This window comes from Anneissia japonica, unplaced genomic scaffold, assembly GCF_011630105.1.
Source record: "Anneissia japonica isolate Jap-2015-1 unplaced genomic scaffold, ASM1163010v1 scaffold119_len492752_cov174, whole genome shotgun sequence".
Classification (NCBI taxonomy): domain Eukaryota; kingdom Metazoa; phylum Echinodermata; class Crinoidea; order Comatulida; family Comatulidae; genus Anneissia; species Anneissia japonica.
The window spans coordinates 238969-256154 of NW_022730737.1; the positions used below are offsets into that span (position 1 = coordinate 238969).

The 17186-nt window shown below is 33.1% G+C and overlaps 1 protein-coding gene and 1 long non-coding RNA gene across 2 annotated transcripts in view; one reads left to right on the plus strand and one right to left on the minus strand.

The window, feature by feature from the left end:
* LOC117115008 overlaps positions 1 to 2178 on the minus strand; it is a 12455-nt gene extending 10277 nt beyond the window's left edge. The window contains exons 1-2 of the mRNA XM_033258641.1: positions 2044 to 2178; positions 22 to 1290 (exon numbers count right to left, since the gene is read on the minus strand). Of these exons, the coding sequence (XP_033114532.1) occupies positions 22 to 1089 (1068 nt within the window). The 5' untranslated portion in view covers positions 1090 to 1290; positions 2044 to 2178. The remainder of the gene's footprint in view (positions 1 to 21; positions 1291 to 2043) is intronic.
* Positions 2179 to 2191: 13 nt separating this feature from the next.
* On the plus strand, positions 2192 to 15251 carry LOC117115009. The gene is made up of 3 exons (XR_004446475.1): positions 2192 to 2325; positions 13879 to 13934; positions 14262 to 15251. It is a non-coding gene; the product is annotated as an uncharacterized LOC117115009 (long non-coding RNA).
* Positions 15252 to 17186: the final 1935 nt, after the last annotated feature.

Here is a 17186-nt window from a genome sequence, read left to right on the forward strand (position 1 = left end):
CACAGACACTGCTAGAAAAACCTTGTTTGTTTTTAGGTTTAAGTTTATGGTTTTGAAAACATTGTTGGTTTTTAAAATTTTGATTACAATCTGTGCAGTTAAGAGAAATTTCTTTCGAAACAATGGGGAACAACCTGAACTGTGACAAAGTGAGCAAGTATACTTACAGGAGTGTTTATCTCTATTGTCATAACATGATAGGCAATCTTCACAGAAATTACAATTATTAAAAAAAGCTTTAATGGAAGTAACGAAATTAAAGTGATTTTCGTGTAGTAAAAGATATATTTTTTTATCTTTAGGTGGGCCTTGGAAAATGAACGGTTTCATCACGTCGTTCGTAAACACAACAATTTGGTATTCGGGTAGGGCAATTTGAAAAAGCTTAATTTCGGCAACGCCACAAGGGCCTATTGGTTCATTAGATGATTCGTGGAGTTGTCGGGCTAGATCGTCCTGCAAACGATGACCCCTCCTTATATTATCCCATTTAATTTTATTATCAAGTTTGTCTTCATGGCATGACACTCCTGTAACTATAGCTCTCGCACAGCACATTTTATCGTCAACGTTTTTTATGTCGATTACGCATCTCTTTTGTATAAGCGCGTCAGGGAAAAGAATAGGTTTTTTCCCCCCACCAATGGGCATTCGAACATGTAGGACATTAAGAATCAGTTGATCATTAACTAAAATATCCAAATGGGATTGAAGAACATCTTCAATTGCCCATACAATCACCTCCTCAGTAATATGGTCTTGTCTACCAAAGGGGATTGAAATGGGGTTATCTAAATCCGGACTTCTAAGAATGAAGCAGACCATATCATTTTGGGCAACCCCATCACACACATTGTTCAAAACATCAAAGATTTGACATATAATTCCTACGATACTAAACATGTCCCTACCATCTAGATTCCTAAAAGTAATTTGACGATCTGTTTCGCGAGCATTAAAAGTTTTGTTTTCTCTTCTGAAAGTTTCGTCTAAAACATAAAATTGACTTACGTTATCATTCTGAGAATCGTCAGGGTTTTCTTCGTCGGATTCCACGTTAACATTAGTTTCAGGTTGTCCACTCATCATCGTCTACCGTGTCTATCATTTCTCTCGTCATTTCAGGCAAAGAATTAAAATTAAGTAACTGCATAAGTTCTTCATCTGATATATCATCGAAACGCCAGTTTTGGTCCTCTATAGCCAACATTTCTCTAATGATTTTTTCTCGGTTGTTGAAGTCCAAAAGTTCAAACAGTTCTACGTCTGACATTTTTTTACCAGCCATATCTGAAATCAAGAGAGAACAGTGTAAAGACAACCAAAAAACAGGCAATATTTATACTATAAAAACAAAAGAAGTATTAAATATTTGAATAAGCTTCTTTTCTGATTAGCATCAAACTTAATTCAAAATAAGAATAAGAAGGAATTTACATCGTCGGAGTTTTAATTTTCCCACAATCACTTTTTCCTTTCGCTATTAACCCACTCAATAGATACACTATCATTATACGGCCCCAGTTGATTTCTTCAGGTGAATGATAACAGGAGCAACATGCAATCGAATATAAAAGGTCTAAACAAAAGGCAAGTACTAAAAACAATGGCGGTATTAACATAGCAATGAAATCATTCCCTGTAGTGGGCAAGAAAGCCATAGTCTTTGTTTAAACCCAAGTTTACATAGTCAAGTTGCTTAATTATTTTCTGTTCAAAAATTTCCCTATCTAGATTGTTCTTAAAATTACCCTTCTTAACTACAGCAACTCTAAGATTATTGATAGTGTGACCTGTGGAAGTGAAATGTTCAGCTACAGGTTTCTTAATTAACTTATGTCTACCTAAGTTTACCTAAAGGAAAGTAAAACCCTACAACAAAGGAAAGCAATAAAGGAGGCAGCTATAGTAAGAAAACAAAGATTACGTTTGCAACTCCCATCGATTTCACCTTCTTCATCATCTAGATCCGTACAATTCTTCCTATAAGAGAAGCCACAAAAAAAGATTAGAAGTCTAGGAAAAAAAAATTAGAACACTTACCCAACCTCCTTTTTTTTTCTATCCAATCAGAACACCTTTCAGCAACAAATTGACCAATAGAATTCTTGAGCGCTAAAACCTGTTTCTCGCTTTTTCCTTTTGCTATTAACCCACTCAATAGATACACTATCATTATACGGCCCCAGTTGATTTTTTCATCGGCAAACATTCCCTTAAATCTGGAGAGAAGTTGTTCAGGGCTCAAATTGCTAAATCCAGAAAATTCAGAACTATATTCATTTTCGATCTGCTCAGTAATACGAATAACCGCTAAAAGCAACGGTGAGTCCCACGTAATTTTATTATTAACTTTATATTCAATAAATAATATGGTGAGCCATACTAGTCTTAACAGTAATCAAACAATAAGAAAATGGTAGCACTTTATAGACTAGTTGAAATATATATTGCCACAAGCTTTCGTGAACACAGTACACTTCTTCAGGTGAATGATAAGAGGAGCAACATGCAATCGAATATAAAAGGTCTAAAACAAAAGGCAGTAATAAAAACAATGGAGGTATTAACATAACAATGAAATCATTCCCTGTAGTGGGCAAGAAAGCCGTGGTCTTTGTTTAAACCCAAGTTTACACAGTCAAGTTGCTTAATTATTTTCCGTTCACAAATTTCCCTATCTAGATTATTCTTAAAATTACCCTCCTTAACTACAGCAACTCTTAAGATTATTGATAGTGTGACCTGTGGAAGCGAAATGTTCAGTTCTTTTTTTATGTGAGGAGATCATTGCGTTTATGTTTCTTTAGAAGCAATCATCTAGCCGTATTCCTCTAGTCGTTACATATCCTACAGCTATAAAACCCCTACAACGTATCATTGACAATCTTCAGCCTTTACTGCAAGATAATGATCTCAAACACATATTTCATGACAAGCCTTTTCTTGCTTACAGACAGCCAGCCAATCTCAAAAGGCATCTTATCTCTAGTAAATTTTCTCAGTCTACACCTATCAATGGCACTTTTCCTTGTCACAGCACTAAATGTGAGCTTTGCCATCTTATTCATTCTGAAAGTCACATACTTGGACCCAATGGCTATATCATCAGCATCAAAGGACACTTCACTTGCTCATCCACTAACATCATCTATACCATTACGTGCAATATATGCCCCAATGCTGTTTATATTGGTCAAACTGGCCAAACTCTCAGAAATAGAATTAATGTTCACAAGTTTGACATTAGACATAAGTTAATTAAGAAACCTGTAGCTGAACATTTCACTTCCACAGGTCACACTATCAATAATCTTAGAGTTGCTGTAGTTAGGGATCTAGATAGGGAAATTTGTGAACAGAAAATAATTAAGCAACTTGACTGTGTATTGTTATGTTAATACCTCCATTGTTTTTATTACTTGCCTTTTATTTTAGACCTTTTATATTCAATTGCATGTTGCTCCTGTTATCATTCACCTGAAGAAGTGTACTGTGTACACGAAAGCTTGTGACAATACATATTTCAACTAGTCTATAAAGTGCTACTGTTTTCTTATTGTTTACATACGATGTAAGCATCGCATAACATTAAGGCCTATTGACGTCATAAAATACAGACATTTTACGTTATTATGTAACATAGTATAGATTTAGCAGTCTCAAAGCACTAATTGAGGTATTCATACAGTAACTTTTCTCACTTAAGGTTCACTTCGTGTCTAAGCTACCCTGGTTAACTGGTACCAGCTACTATTGTCTATGCACAATTACATTATGGATATTTATTGTCAGGTCTAAATTAAGTTTATTAAAACAATTAAAAAAAATATTTGGAAAAAAAATTTGCTACTGAGCACAAGATAACAAGCTTTATCAATGGTATATAATAAAATACTATGATGTATTAATTTAAGTTTGAAGGAAATAGAACTTTAACAATGCCTTAGTTTAACTACAAATAAATTTTATATAGCGCCTTCAAATTAAAAAATATATTACGTCGCCATGTTATATTAAACAGTACTAACAAATCAAAGTGACTATGTCTGGAAATTGTAAGAGAAAGTACAAAAGAGGTTATCCCATTGGAGCAACTATAGCACCCTGTATCCGAGACAAAAACATAATCATTTTTGGAATCAAAGATAGCGTTCCTGTGGAAACAACCATGTTAAGTTCAGTCTTGTCGTTGAAACTAAGAAATAATAATTGGATACATTTAGGATCGCACAAGTTATGATTTAGTATATTGTATACATACTACTGATATAGAACAGGTGTGGCTGTTACTATGAATAGGCCTACATGGCTATGATGTGCTCTTGTATCACATATGTTTCCTGTAGTATGGGTAATGTATCCATTACAGATAGAAGCCTTCCTCTTGTTGATACAGCATGTCATCGTATGATATATCAATATAATAAGCATACATCTTCCATGGGGAGGGGGGTGGGGTTGCTAGCTATTTGCCTAGTTTCAATAAACACACAAAGATTTAGTAGAAATAAAGTGTTGTATAAAATTCTAATTATCCATGATATAAAAACACATATTGTATTTATCTTGAATAAATGGCCCACTTTGAATAAACATCTCCCTCAAATGTCTCGGGGTATTTATGTGAATAAATATGGTATTTGCATAAAAAATTAAAGGGAGAGACACCAACATAGCCAATTTTCAAAGATATCTAGTAGGCATAAGGCATACTATATATCTTTGAAAATGTTGTTTAGAGTCATTTTAGAATCATTTTACATAGTGGCACCAGGAGTGATGGGGGTGAGGGAGAGAAGAAGCCAACTTACAAAAATAGAAAATGCCTGAGGAAATGATAAACTTATTTGAGGCAAGCCAATGTTATGTGGTTTTAATATTGCACTAAGTGGTTTTATTTGGTCTGGTTTGATGTACTGTGTACATACTGAGAGATGCAACCCTGGCGCATACCACCGCGGTTCTTCGCCAGTATTGACCAAGATTCAGATCCAGATCCAGATCCAATGACTACAGCCCAATCAGGGATGGTTTTAGAAGAGATGACCCCCCAGCTGCGAGACTGAGGCTACTAAGCCCCAAGAAGATTGGATCCCATATTTGGATGCAAACTTTTATTGATTCTTACAATGTAGGCCTGTTCTGCTTCTATCCAGAAATCAAAAGTGTATATATGAAATGTGGATAGTCAATTCATAAACAACTACTGCAAAATGTTTTAAAGTACCACATACTAGTAAAAACACACCTCCACTATTAATAATTATAAGTCAATTGCAACATCATCACTGTAACACCCAATGTTATTTGCCTATTCCCCACAGTACAATAATTTTTCAATAGTGGACATTTGGCTTGATTTCTTTTAGTTTCGAGTGCAAAAAAAATACCTAATCTTTCGTCACCGCGAAAATATCCCACATCGCGATGAAAAAAGATATATAATTGAAAATTACTTTCGTAAAACAAGGTTAATTAGAACCTGAAGAAAGTTACTTCAAATTCAATATTAAGTAAGAAGCCTAATAAACCAAACTAACTGAACATTCAATTAGGAATATTCTAGACATACTTTAAAGATTCAATTAACAAATTTAGATGTACAGTAGGCCTACGGCCAGGCAGGAGGCCGCCAAGGCCTCCTCTTAGACCGTAGCCTAGCGTAGTTATGAATGAAATCATTGCACGATTTTTACCTGTTTGCACTGATCAAAAAGTCAGTGACTATTCTCTCTCGAATGCTTTAAGAAATGTTGAATGTCTTTGACGAATGTCTATCAAAATAGCATTACAATAAGTTCTTCTAGCACAATACAAATTACAATAGTAATTTATCGTATCCGTACTGACAGTACTACTGATGTATAGTTAACACATACTACAGGAGCAGAAATCAGCATATGCACAGCTAAATGTAAATACGCACACAGTATAGGCCTACTGATCATATCACTATAGCAACCAAATGACTGCTACAACAGTTACATCAAAACTAACATAAAAGACGGCGATTGACTTATAAAGCAATTAGTAGAGCATGCATCGTACACTAGCAGAAAATTATTATACTTGGGTTAGATTTAATGCATTCAAAAATTTCCTTCAGGCCTTGCAGGCCCTCAGGAAATTTTTTCAAGCATTAAATCTAAACTTCTTATAATAATTTTCCTATAGTGTACTATGCAGATCTCTACTAATTGATTATTATAGATGATAATTTTTTAGGAAAATGTACTGTCACCACCAAGTGGCACTGCTACTGTTCACAAACAAGTATCAGGGAAAACCCGTCCAACCAGTCATAAATTACTTGTCCTTTAAAGGTAAATAGGGCATATCCTAGTTTAACCATGAGAGGACTCTCTCAACACTTAAGGATTCTGCAAACAAATTATGTCAATCATAATTAAGAGCCACTCATAAAGTTGAGAAAATGATTTGAATGAAAAGTCGGAGACATGGTTCATAACACACTTGAGGTAAGTTTCAGTTGTAAATGAATACAGGAGGTATGTAAAAACAAAAAAAACAAGTGCATGTTGACAAATGGAATCCATTTTGGTTTGTTTTTACTTCATATGTGTTTTATTAATTTGAAACAAATCTGATTGACTTTACACTTATCTGAAATGACTTTTAAAATCAATGGAATGGTCGATGAATGGAGATCTAGTTATCATGTAACTGCTAATGGAACAAAATACCAGAGAGAAACCTGGGTCCATGACCTAAAGAGGAAAGGTTTTGGGAATGTATTTTTGTGAAAGAGAGGAAAATTATTTTTAGTAAGGAGGTAGTTAATATATGAAAGTTCAATGTCATAATGAATTAAACTCGCCTTTGTTTGCGAATCTGAATATTTCAGTACTGCTGTCAACTAAAATGTTATTGGAGAGAAACGTCAATCAAGGAGTAATATTAACATCAATCAAAATATTATATGCCTGTGAAAGTAATCAATTATTTCCCGAAATGGATGGATCCAATGACAACTGTAATAATAAAACTAAGAAAATATTTTTATATTCCCTTCATGAATAGAAATACAAAAATGTTACCTTTCAGAGCCAGTGACTTCAATCTTCTTTCAGTTCTTTCATGGTGCCTTCATCATCATCATCATCATCAGGTTTTTCTATTTATAATATATCCCAAGGCATTATATTCCCCTTCATTGTTTCTATATTTGAGAAAAATAAATTTAAGAGTTTTGAATTTATGCCATTAATATCATCATTACACATTATTATATACAACCATTATATTATAACTATTTCTTTATCATTGTAAGTATTTGTATTTTATGACAAATTAAATATGGAAAAATCATAGAATTTTAAAAACATTTTCATCCATTGTTTTTCTTTTTTTTAATTCCCAGTAGATGAATGTGAAATAATATTGGCAAAGGTACAATGATTAAATTTATCATCAACCCCCATTCCTGTTTATAGAGTCTTTCCCTTTCATTCCACTTAAAGTCAGTCTGTTCTTTTTGTTATCAATTTATACATGTCTACAAGTTTTATGTATGATATGCATATACTGAAAGAAAATGCAAAGGTATTTGACATGTTATGAGGATTAGGTAATTTGAGAATCATAAAGACATGCCAAGTCTATTCAATATAGGCCTAACTATTGACAAGTTTTGTAATAGTTAATTCAAGTGTGTAAATGAGGCTACATACTATTAACATATAGCCAATTATATGATAAAGCTTAGTTTTTACATTTGCAACAATAAAAGAATAAATATTTTGTTCTATCAAATGTACCTGGTCAATTCCACTAAAAAATATCCAGTACGAAAGGCTGTGTGGCATTTTCCTTCATAAAGTTACCCAAGCCACATGAATACAGATCATTTCGGTCGCGCCTGCATTTCGGTCGCACCCTATTGTTATGCATTTCAGTCACGGTTCACAGCCGCGGTATGGAACACCGATGTACAAGCTAGCCTATTTACAATGTTTTTCGAAAGTAAATTCGGTAGTGATCGAAGATGGTCCATTATTAAACTAGAACTTAACACTGGAAGCAGAGTTATTACTAAAGATTGGCGATATTGTATATATAAGGTCCAACTGAAAGCATTTTATTAAGTAGGACCTAAATTAATGAGGTAACAGGAGTGCTTCGACAAAATTTTGATTGCCATACATTAGAATACATGTTTTTACTTAACAATTTATAATTTTAAACTAGGTATAAAAAAAGTCAATCTTATTTTGTTCATAAGTTTTTATAACTATATATAGTTTGAAAACAGAAAGGTCCAGATTAATCTGAGATAAGAAAGTTTAATATACTCCAAGCATTTATAATTTAGATGGCATAGGCAATACTTTTTTCCCCTTTATTTTCCTTTAGTCTCCAGACATCTCCTGCCATAAATATTACGTTATAATACTGTTAACTCTTTCTCATTCACATAGATCATAAGAGGCTGTTTCTGTAAAAAGAAGATACTGTAATACCAATTGATGCTAAAATAAACTGTATTACAATTAGTCAAAAAGTAGTAAAAAAAAAAATAACTGTTTTCTTACTTAACAAACGGCAGGCCTAGGAAGGCCTATACTGCTTAGGATATCTTATTACACATTCGCGGTCGCGCCTTCGGCGCTCCATACACCGCGACCGAAATGCATAACCAAAATAGCGCGACCGAAATGCAGGCGCGACCGAAATGATCGGATACCAGCCACATTAGGGGTAGCAAAGAAATGGGTTGAAGGGCCAAAGTGAAATGTTGATACATTGTGACCCAAAACATACAAAATTAAGGTTTGGCATTTTATTTTATTTTATATTTTTTTGACTACAACAAAAAATATTTTTTTAATGAGCGAAAACAATTTTTCTTTTTTTCGGCCTAATAGGCCTACAATACAATACAATATAATAATATTTCCAGTAATAAACAAAATACATTAAAATACAAATTAAGTCTTCCTTAATAAATTAGCAAGAAAAGGAGGAAACCGAAGTAATAGTGATTCGGGAGAAACTGCAGTATTCCCTAAGGCATGATTTATATTAACAAGATAGAAGTTTAATTATTTACTTTTTTACAATTTGATGGTAATATATTTAAAACATCTTGAACTTCTACCATGATACCTTGGATAATATTAGAGAGAAATGGAAAAATGTCATGTAAGTACCCTTCCTCTGCACTTTACATTTTGTTATTTTTACACACAACTATGCAATCCAGGAACTTAAAATGAATCCCCTTTCAAAAAATCCTACATTACAGCACATTTGATGAATGATACCATCTAAAGCAATTATAAAATGTGTGTTGACTATTTACACATTTTGCAAGCAAATTTTAGTTTTCTTTTAAAACAAAAGACAAAATGAATCAAATAAATATATGGTAGTTTGTGTCTCCTAAATTCTAATTAAGTTAAGGTCAGATATTTATATATTTTAGACTTTTTACGATTGTCAAGTTGTTATATAGTTCTAATTCTGATGAAGAGAATGACAAACAGATGACGATAGTAAAACTAATATAGGATGAAGTGTGGTAATAGTCGCTACTTCCCATGAAGGAATTGACTTTATCCAAGATAAGGACAAGGGGTAAAATATTTTTAAATAAATCCTGTACATATCTTAAGAAAAACCATAAAAATAATAAGCAATTAGTAGAGCTCCGCATAGTACACTATAGGAAAATTATTATACGAAGGTTAGATTTAATGTTTGAAACATTTTTTGAATACATTAAATCTAACCTAAGTTTAATAATTTTCTGCTAGTGCACAATGCATGCTCTACTAATTGCTCTATAAGTCAATCGCTGACTTTTAATGTTAGTTTTGATAACCAAATGTTGTAGCAGTCATCGGTTGCTATAGTGATATGATAAGCATAGTGTGTGCACATACATTTAGCTGTGCGTATGCTGATTTGTGCTCCTGCTTCCAGAACGCGTTAACTAGGCCTAGCCTACACTACAGCACTACGAACACGTACGATGAGTAACTATTGTAATTTGTATTGTGTTAGAAAAACTTGTTTCGAATGCTACTTTGATACATTCGTAAAAGAAATAAACATTTTTTAAAGCATTCGAGAGAGAATACAATTACTGACTATTTGGTGGGTGCAGACAGGTAAAAATCGTGCCATGCTTTCATAACTGCGCTAGGCTATGGCCTAGTACTAGTAGTAGGAGGCCTCGGCGGCCTCCTGCCTGGCGCCGGTAGGCCTATATCTAATTTCGTTCCTTGGTAACTTTCTTTGGGTTATATTAACCTTCTTTCATCGCAGTGCGCGTTATCTTCGCGGTGTCGAAAAAATGAGGATCTTTTTTGCACACGAACCTAAAAAAAATCCAAGGACTGTGGGGGATAGGAAAATAACATTGGGAGTAATATATATTACGAAATAAATAAAATAATTGAATATATGTTATTGGATTCTATTAATGGTTCACGTTTTCACATTCATTGACTACCTAGTTTATGAAAGGGTGAAGGGCATGGCTTTGACTTAATAAAAAAGCTGGTTTGTGTCAAGGGCACCATAGATATACCTGCTGCTGGAATCATTTTTTTCTCAAAATTGAAATTTATTTAAACTAATCTAATTAAATTAATTTTAATTGAAACCTTATCGACCCTTGAATCTTGCTATTGCCAATGTCATCCTCAATTGAGTAAAAATAACATTGTTGTTATTGTACATTTGTAATTTACCAAGATTGATATCAATTCTTCAGGCTTATCAGGTCAAACCTGGCTTGACTCCACTCTTTAATCCAGGTTGATCATGGGTTGACCATTCTCCTGTCTCAACTAAAATAATTTCCACTGGCCAAGTTAAATTAACGCATTCAAATATATATAGTGTGGACACTCACTCAACAGTTTTAAGCAAGGCATGAAACTCATACTATACCGAAGTCAGCCTGGCTTGAACGCTAGTCTGAATGTATATTAATTATAATGGATGCATACATGAAAGTACATAATACAAATACAATAAAAAAAATCTTTTATTCATTAAAATAACTGCATTAAATAAGTACAATAAAATAAAAATAGGGAATGCTCAAGAAACCCTATTGGGTTTGTTATAAAAAGAGGGACCAATATTGATTAAAGTAACAGAAAGCTATAAAAATCAACGCAAACAAATCACATTTTATCATATAATAAACTACTAAAATAGACATTTTAGCTCCAGCTTTATACTGTAAATCATAGACTAAACTTGTTCCAAGGATTGACATCAGCACCCCAAGATTAGCAAAGTTCAAGCCCTCTACCCTGGAGCCTAATTTTACAAAATGTCAATACTACTGATGAGGTCTGACAGTTATTGTGTAAACTTACATGATCAGATTCAAGCAGTAGGAAAGTCTCAGGAAAGTCCTGTATTGTTTTATGCTGTCTATTAAATGCCAGAATGAATGAATGAATACTTGTACATTCCAAAGGCCGTTTTATACTAGGCAAATTTATTCACACGACACGAATATTTACTATCTTCATATCATATCTGATAGACAATCATGTCATTTTCATTTTTTGCTGTTTCGATAGAAACAACTACACTGTATATTAAGTAATGTTTACAATCTAAAATTATAGGTCTATACCCCTTTGTCAGAAGAAAGTACCATGGTTTAATTTTTCTTTATAAATGTATAAAAACCATCTTTTTATTTGGAATTTAGTCTCTTGTTTTAGTTATATTTAAGTTATATTTAAATGTTTTTGATGTTTCTTTTTCTAGAGTCAACATTTGCAAGAATGGATTTGTTAACCGTTTTTCACTTTATAAAGATTTTGTTAATACTTGTAATATTTTATTGTTGCATTTTGGAAATCATGTTGATTACATACAGCTTTTAACTGACGTGATTAACAGCTGTATATATTATTACCGCATTGATATCTGATTACCTTGTTGAGTAATTTTTTTATTGTTAACTTTTTATTATTGATTTTTTTGTATTTTGTTCTGGCAAAGGCATGTGCAATAATTTTCTAAGTTTTCATTTTTCTTCTTTGTCGCCATTTTTATATTTCATGTCTGTCTGTTTCTTATCTGTTCTGTGTCTTTTTAAGCCTCTAAGTGGCAATTTATTTTCGCTGTTGTTTTGATTTGGAACAATTAAATGACAAGAGGTGCTAGCTGATTTTATAAAAAAGAGCACCTAGCCCATCTTTATTGAAATATTTCCCTGTAATAGGCAATTTGAAAGAACATTACTGTCTATCAGTCTATTAAAATTGTCAGTGTTGAGATGGTTATATATACAAAAAAAATAAGAAAAAAAATAAGAGTTTAAGCAGTACAATGTCTTTGAATTTTGAACACTTTTAAAAAAATTCTTGAGCAGTACAATGTTTCTTTGAATTTTGAATACTTTTTTAAAAATTCTAGAGCATGCATCAATGGTATTGGTAATCCATACCGCCCAAATTTTGATGGTCAGGATAGAAAGCTAAATGTATATTTTTACATGGCTAGAAAAACTTTTTTTATACTTTGTTAGCGAACCCACCGCTGCTGATAATAATGATTTTAAGTAAAAATAAGTTTTATTTTTGGCTCAATTAGTGTACCCGACGCCACGAATAAATGGAAATTTCATTAAAAAAAATTAAAGTTATTCTTCATTTTTATTTTGCCCGCTGCTGCCTTGAAATCTCTTTTTTCCTAATTATATAAATATAAAGCATTTTACCATCCCATTACTACACTGTTTACATTCAACAATAAAATTTTTATTTTCTCTTCCATCTAAATGTTTCTGGCAAAACACTTTGCTAAATGAAACACCAAAATTTTTATTTTTTCCACCCTCTCCTCTAACAATCTTTAAAAAAAAAAGTTTGTGAAACAAGGTATAAAAACAAAACTTGCCTTAGGTATGTCCCAAAGATAGATTCCCTATCAAATTCCAATGATCATTGGAGCTGTCTACTTCTCTTGCATCAATTTTACTCAAGCCTGAGGCAACACTATACATTATTCATTATTTCCTTGACTGCAGTATCATTTTTTGATTTTGGAGTTCCAGATGGGTTCGCTTTGTATAATATGACAATTTCAAGATTTGATTAGAGCAGAAACAGCGATGCAGCGAGATGAAAACACAGAATGAAATTTTTCTAAAAGACACTGAAAGAGTTTGATGGAATAATCAGGAATGGACATTACTCTATATAGCTTTTGAATATTTAAAAACTGGGGAAAAAAGGGGTTATGCTCCATTTTTAAAGTACATACAATAATATATCATCATTAGGGTGAAGCAATATTCAGGCCTAGCAAAGGCCCAATTTGAGCCAAACAGAGAATAAACACTTTTCTTCTAACTACGCACTTCACTTATTATGACGCAGAAATACAAGGTTTTACAATTGTGTTCTATAAACATTACAGCATAACATCAGGCAAGAAAAAGATAACATAACCACAGAAACTTGTTAGTGAAGTGTGTATAATATAAACAAGGTCTTATTAATCTTTTTCACTTAAATGCAGCACGTGCCGAAATCACTGATAAAATTGTACAACATCATTATAGGTATGTCCTCATTAAAGCAGCTAAAGGTGGCAACCATGAAGTAATCCCTGCCTCCAGCTGAGTCTCTTGACTCATGATGACAATGATGATGATGAGGATGAGGATGAATAATACCAGAAGGGGCAGATGGGAACATTCATGTATTGCAAAATGAAATGAGAAGATAAGATACTATATAAAGCACTAAAGTGAAAGACATTAAGACACCCTAAATAATTATGTTTAGCCAGAAAGATAGAAAGATAGTAATCGTGCACCTCTAGTTTTTCTTAATATTGTTTTTCATTTTATGCCTTTTTACTTTATTTCAGAGTTTACATTAAGGAAGGTTTCAACAGATACCTTAGAACAGGTTCTTTGGAAAAGGGTGAGAACACATTATTAAGTTAGAAATGACAATGTCTTAAAATGAAATGGACAGAACATATTTGTTCTTGCCAAAATGCTCATTTTTTACAAACCTACTGTTATAATAATACTGCCATGGTGAAAGACTGTGATCAGTCAATATGGAGTGTACACAATACACATTGAAATATTATCAATTCACAAAACGTCAAATTTGATACCAAAACGTGTAGGCCCTCCCCTGTAAGCACAGAACATGCCACTAATAAATGAGGAAAAGTCAGGTCATTTCTTAGCTACTTATTAATATAATAAAATCCTTGTCATTTTCATTTTTTACACACAGTTCCAAGAGATAATAATGAGGATCGATCGTCATGTACGTGTGATTGACAGCAAGGCAATTCAACCACTCCATGGGGACAAGATGAGAGCCTTACAGAAGCCCTAGTTAAGGGAATGCACTTTTTAACCAATCAGCAAACACCACAGAACGAACTGTACTTTAAATATTTTTATGTTGAATTTCTTTAGAAGTAGTTCCTCTCAGATGAACCTGAACGCTGTCAAATTTCATTTACTCAATGTTCTTCAAACTGGGTCGAGCTGACAGGTGCAAAAAAAATCCACCAAACTTGTCTTTTCCTTCCGCTACATACTCTTGGGAAAGTGATTTGTTCCTAACTGCCTAATCCTTTAATAATAATTAATTTAATTTAATTTTATAATTTTATAATAATACTGTATTATCACTTGATTAGATATGACTTACTATTTATAGAGGTTAACTTTAAAAAGTTGAATAAATTTAGATCAACTACCTCAATATCAATTCTACCTTGGAGAGTAACGTCCTTAAACAGTGGCGCCTGTATTTTGTAAATTAGGTAATATGTTCTTATACATCCTGGCAATGAGTAGTGTTGATTAAAGAGATCAACATATAGACCTTACATTACGGGTTTTCAAAATAGTCATTTTCCCATTAGTGTAAAATACGATTAAATCTATTTCAGACCCTTTCTTTTAACAGGGGGTGGGGATATATTTAGACCATATTTCAAGAATATACAGTACATATAATTTTTCTGATTGTTAGGGAGATTTTCCCTGTGCAACATGCCCCCATGTAATTACCTCCATGCACCCATCTGTGCAACAGTCAGGGTGAGCTCTGGATCCGCATTTGGAATTATTTATTCAGACCAACCATCACTAAAAAGTACAAGTATCAAGTAATAAAAAGATAATGAGAGATTACAAACTCTCATCCTGTTGTGCCATATGTATGTACTGAAAATATAATGGCCAGTGGTCGCTCTGCTCCATTCGCCAAAGGAGGACTACTGTATCATTATAGGCCTTGCGTAGCAAGGAAAATATATAAATAAAATTTTGATATCCGCATTTCACTTCCGATCAGTACCAAGTTTGAGGACCGAGATACATGTAACATTGTAAATACGGTATGTGAAAATTTGAAGTAAATTGTTCCAGTAGTTCTTGCACCCGGAAGGACACACACAACACCTACAGACAGACTGACAGTGACACAGACAAACGCACACTATTATAATACCCTTTACCTTTCTTTTGGAGAGGCGAGAGTAATAATAATAGTAAATCTTCTATAATATAGCATATTACACAAAGTCTCACATAAACTTAAAACAAAGAATGTGGGCAAATTTACTCTAACAAACTTTTTATTTTTGTGTAAAGAATTAGGGTAATTACTTGGACATTGAACTTCATCATCTCTTGCAACTTGTACCTACTTGTACTAGCTGATTACGACATCTTAAGATGCTGATAACAAAGACATAACAAACACATTAGGACAGTCGAATCAGGCCAAGTGTGTGTGGGGGTAAGAATCAATAATGTCATCACCATAACCGTTTGTTTACTTCATCTTGTCTAAACTTTGGCACGAGTCCACTTGAGGTTTTAATCGCTGTCCTACATCCTGCACATCACTGCAAAATCTTTACACAACATTTCAGACAGTATTTGTTTGTGAGTAGTCTGATTTGAGCAAGAATAATGATTTCTTTTTTTAATATATATTCTTTTTTTATTAATGAAAATTGATTCTGCATTAAATTGGCACCCGCAATGTGATGGTATCCTTATATAATTAATATGACAAAGTAAAGAGATCACTAGTAGTACACAATTGCAGATATTCCAACCCCTCAATGTTAAAAAGCAGGACCAATTGATCTGAAAAGCAGGACATATAGTTCAAAAGCGGGACACATTAACTAGAAAGCAGGACCTCAAGTTAACTACGATAATGTACCTCCCTATGACAAGTAAAGTTTACCTAATATCCCAGATGGCCTGGTAGCAAACCACATTGCAAAAAAGAAATATAAATGTGCAAACAATTTCTATAGAGCCAATAGCATAAATTTCAGAAAACAGGGGAATAATCTTATTATGATAATATTATATAGAAGCTGTCAAATTGGCTATTTTACTATAAACATATAATTTAATGAATATCAGTTATAAATAAAATGAATGCAATAAATAATGTTGGTGTATGCGAATTCTAGATGTTCTTTTTCTAGGACATAAGCAACAATATACAAGGGACGGGGGTTAGGGGATAAGTTCATTATACCTCCACCCCAAACTACTTCTCTAAATCCCTATAAATAAAATATATTTTCCTGGACTTCCCTTACAGTAAAGTTGTTTTCAAGAGTTTTACAACCAGGCTACAACATCATGTGATGCCATGAAAACCCTTCATCCAGAATTTTAAAAAGAAGGGGGTGTGTCTGCAAATAATACTTGAGCAAAATAATTGGTTAATCTGTGCTAATAAAAATAAGATGCGTGCCCTTGTGCCACTCTCTATATCTGCCACTGCATATTTTTCATAAATAGGCAGTATTTAACACTATATTGCTGTTGGTAGTTAACTACTGTTTATATTCATGTGGATGTTAAACTTTCAGACATGATAACATATAGCAATCTCTTTGCAGTCAATTTGGACAAGGACCAAAATCCAGGCTTTCAATTTTCAAGTACTTGCTTTTAAAGATTTATTTGTAATAAAGCTGTCGTTTGGATTATTTAAGTGCAGTGTAACTGTCATGACAAAGTTCATAAATCAGTTAAATTTGCCATGCTAGATCTATTATTTCATAGCTTGACTTTCCAACATTCCTGGCTCCAACTCAATCAACTCTTCCACTATCTATCATTTCTTTCCATGGCAAACTTCCCTTTCCTCCCACTTTTCATTCCTTAA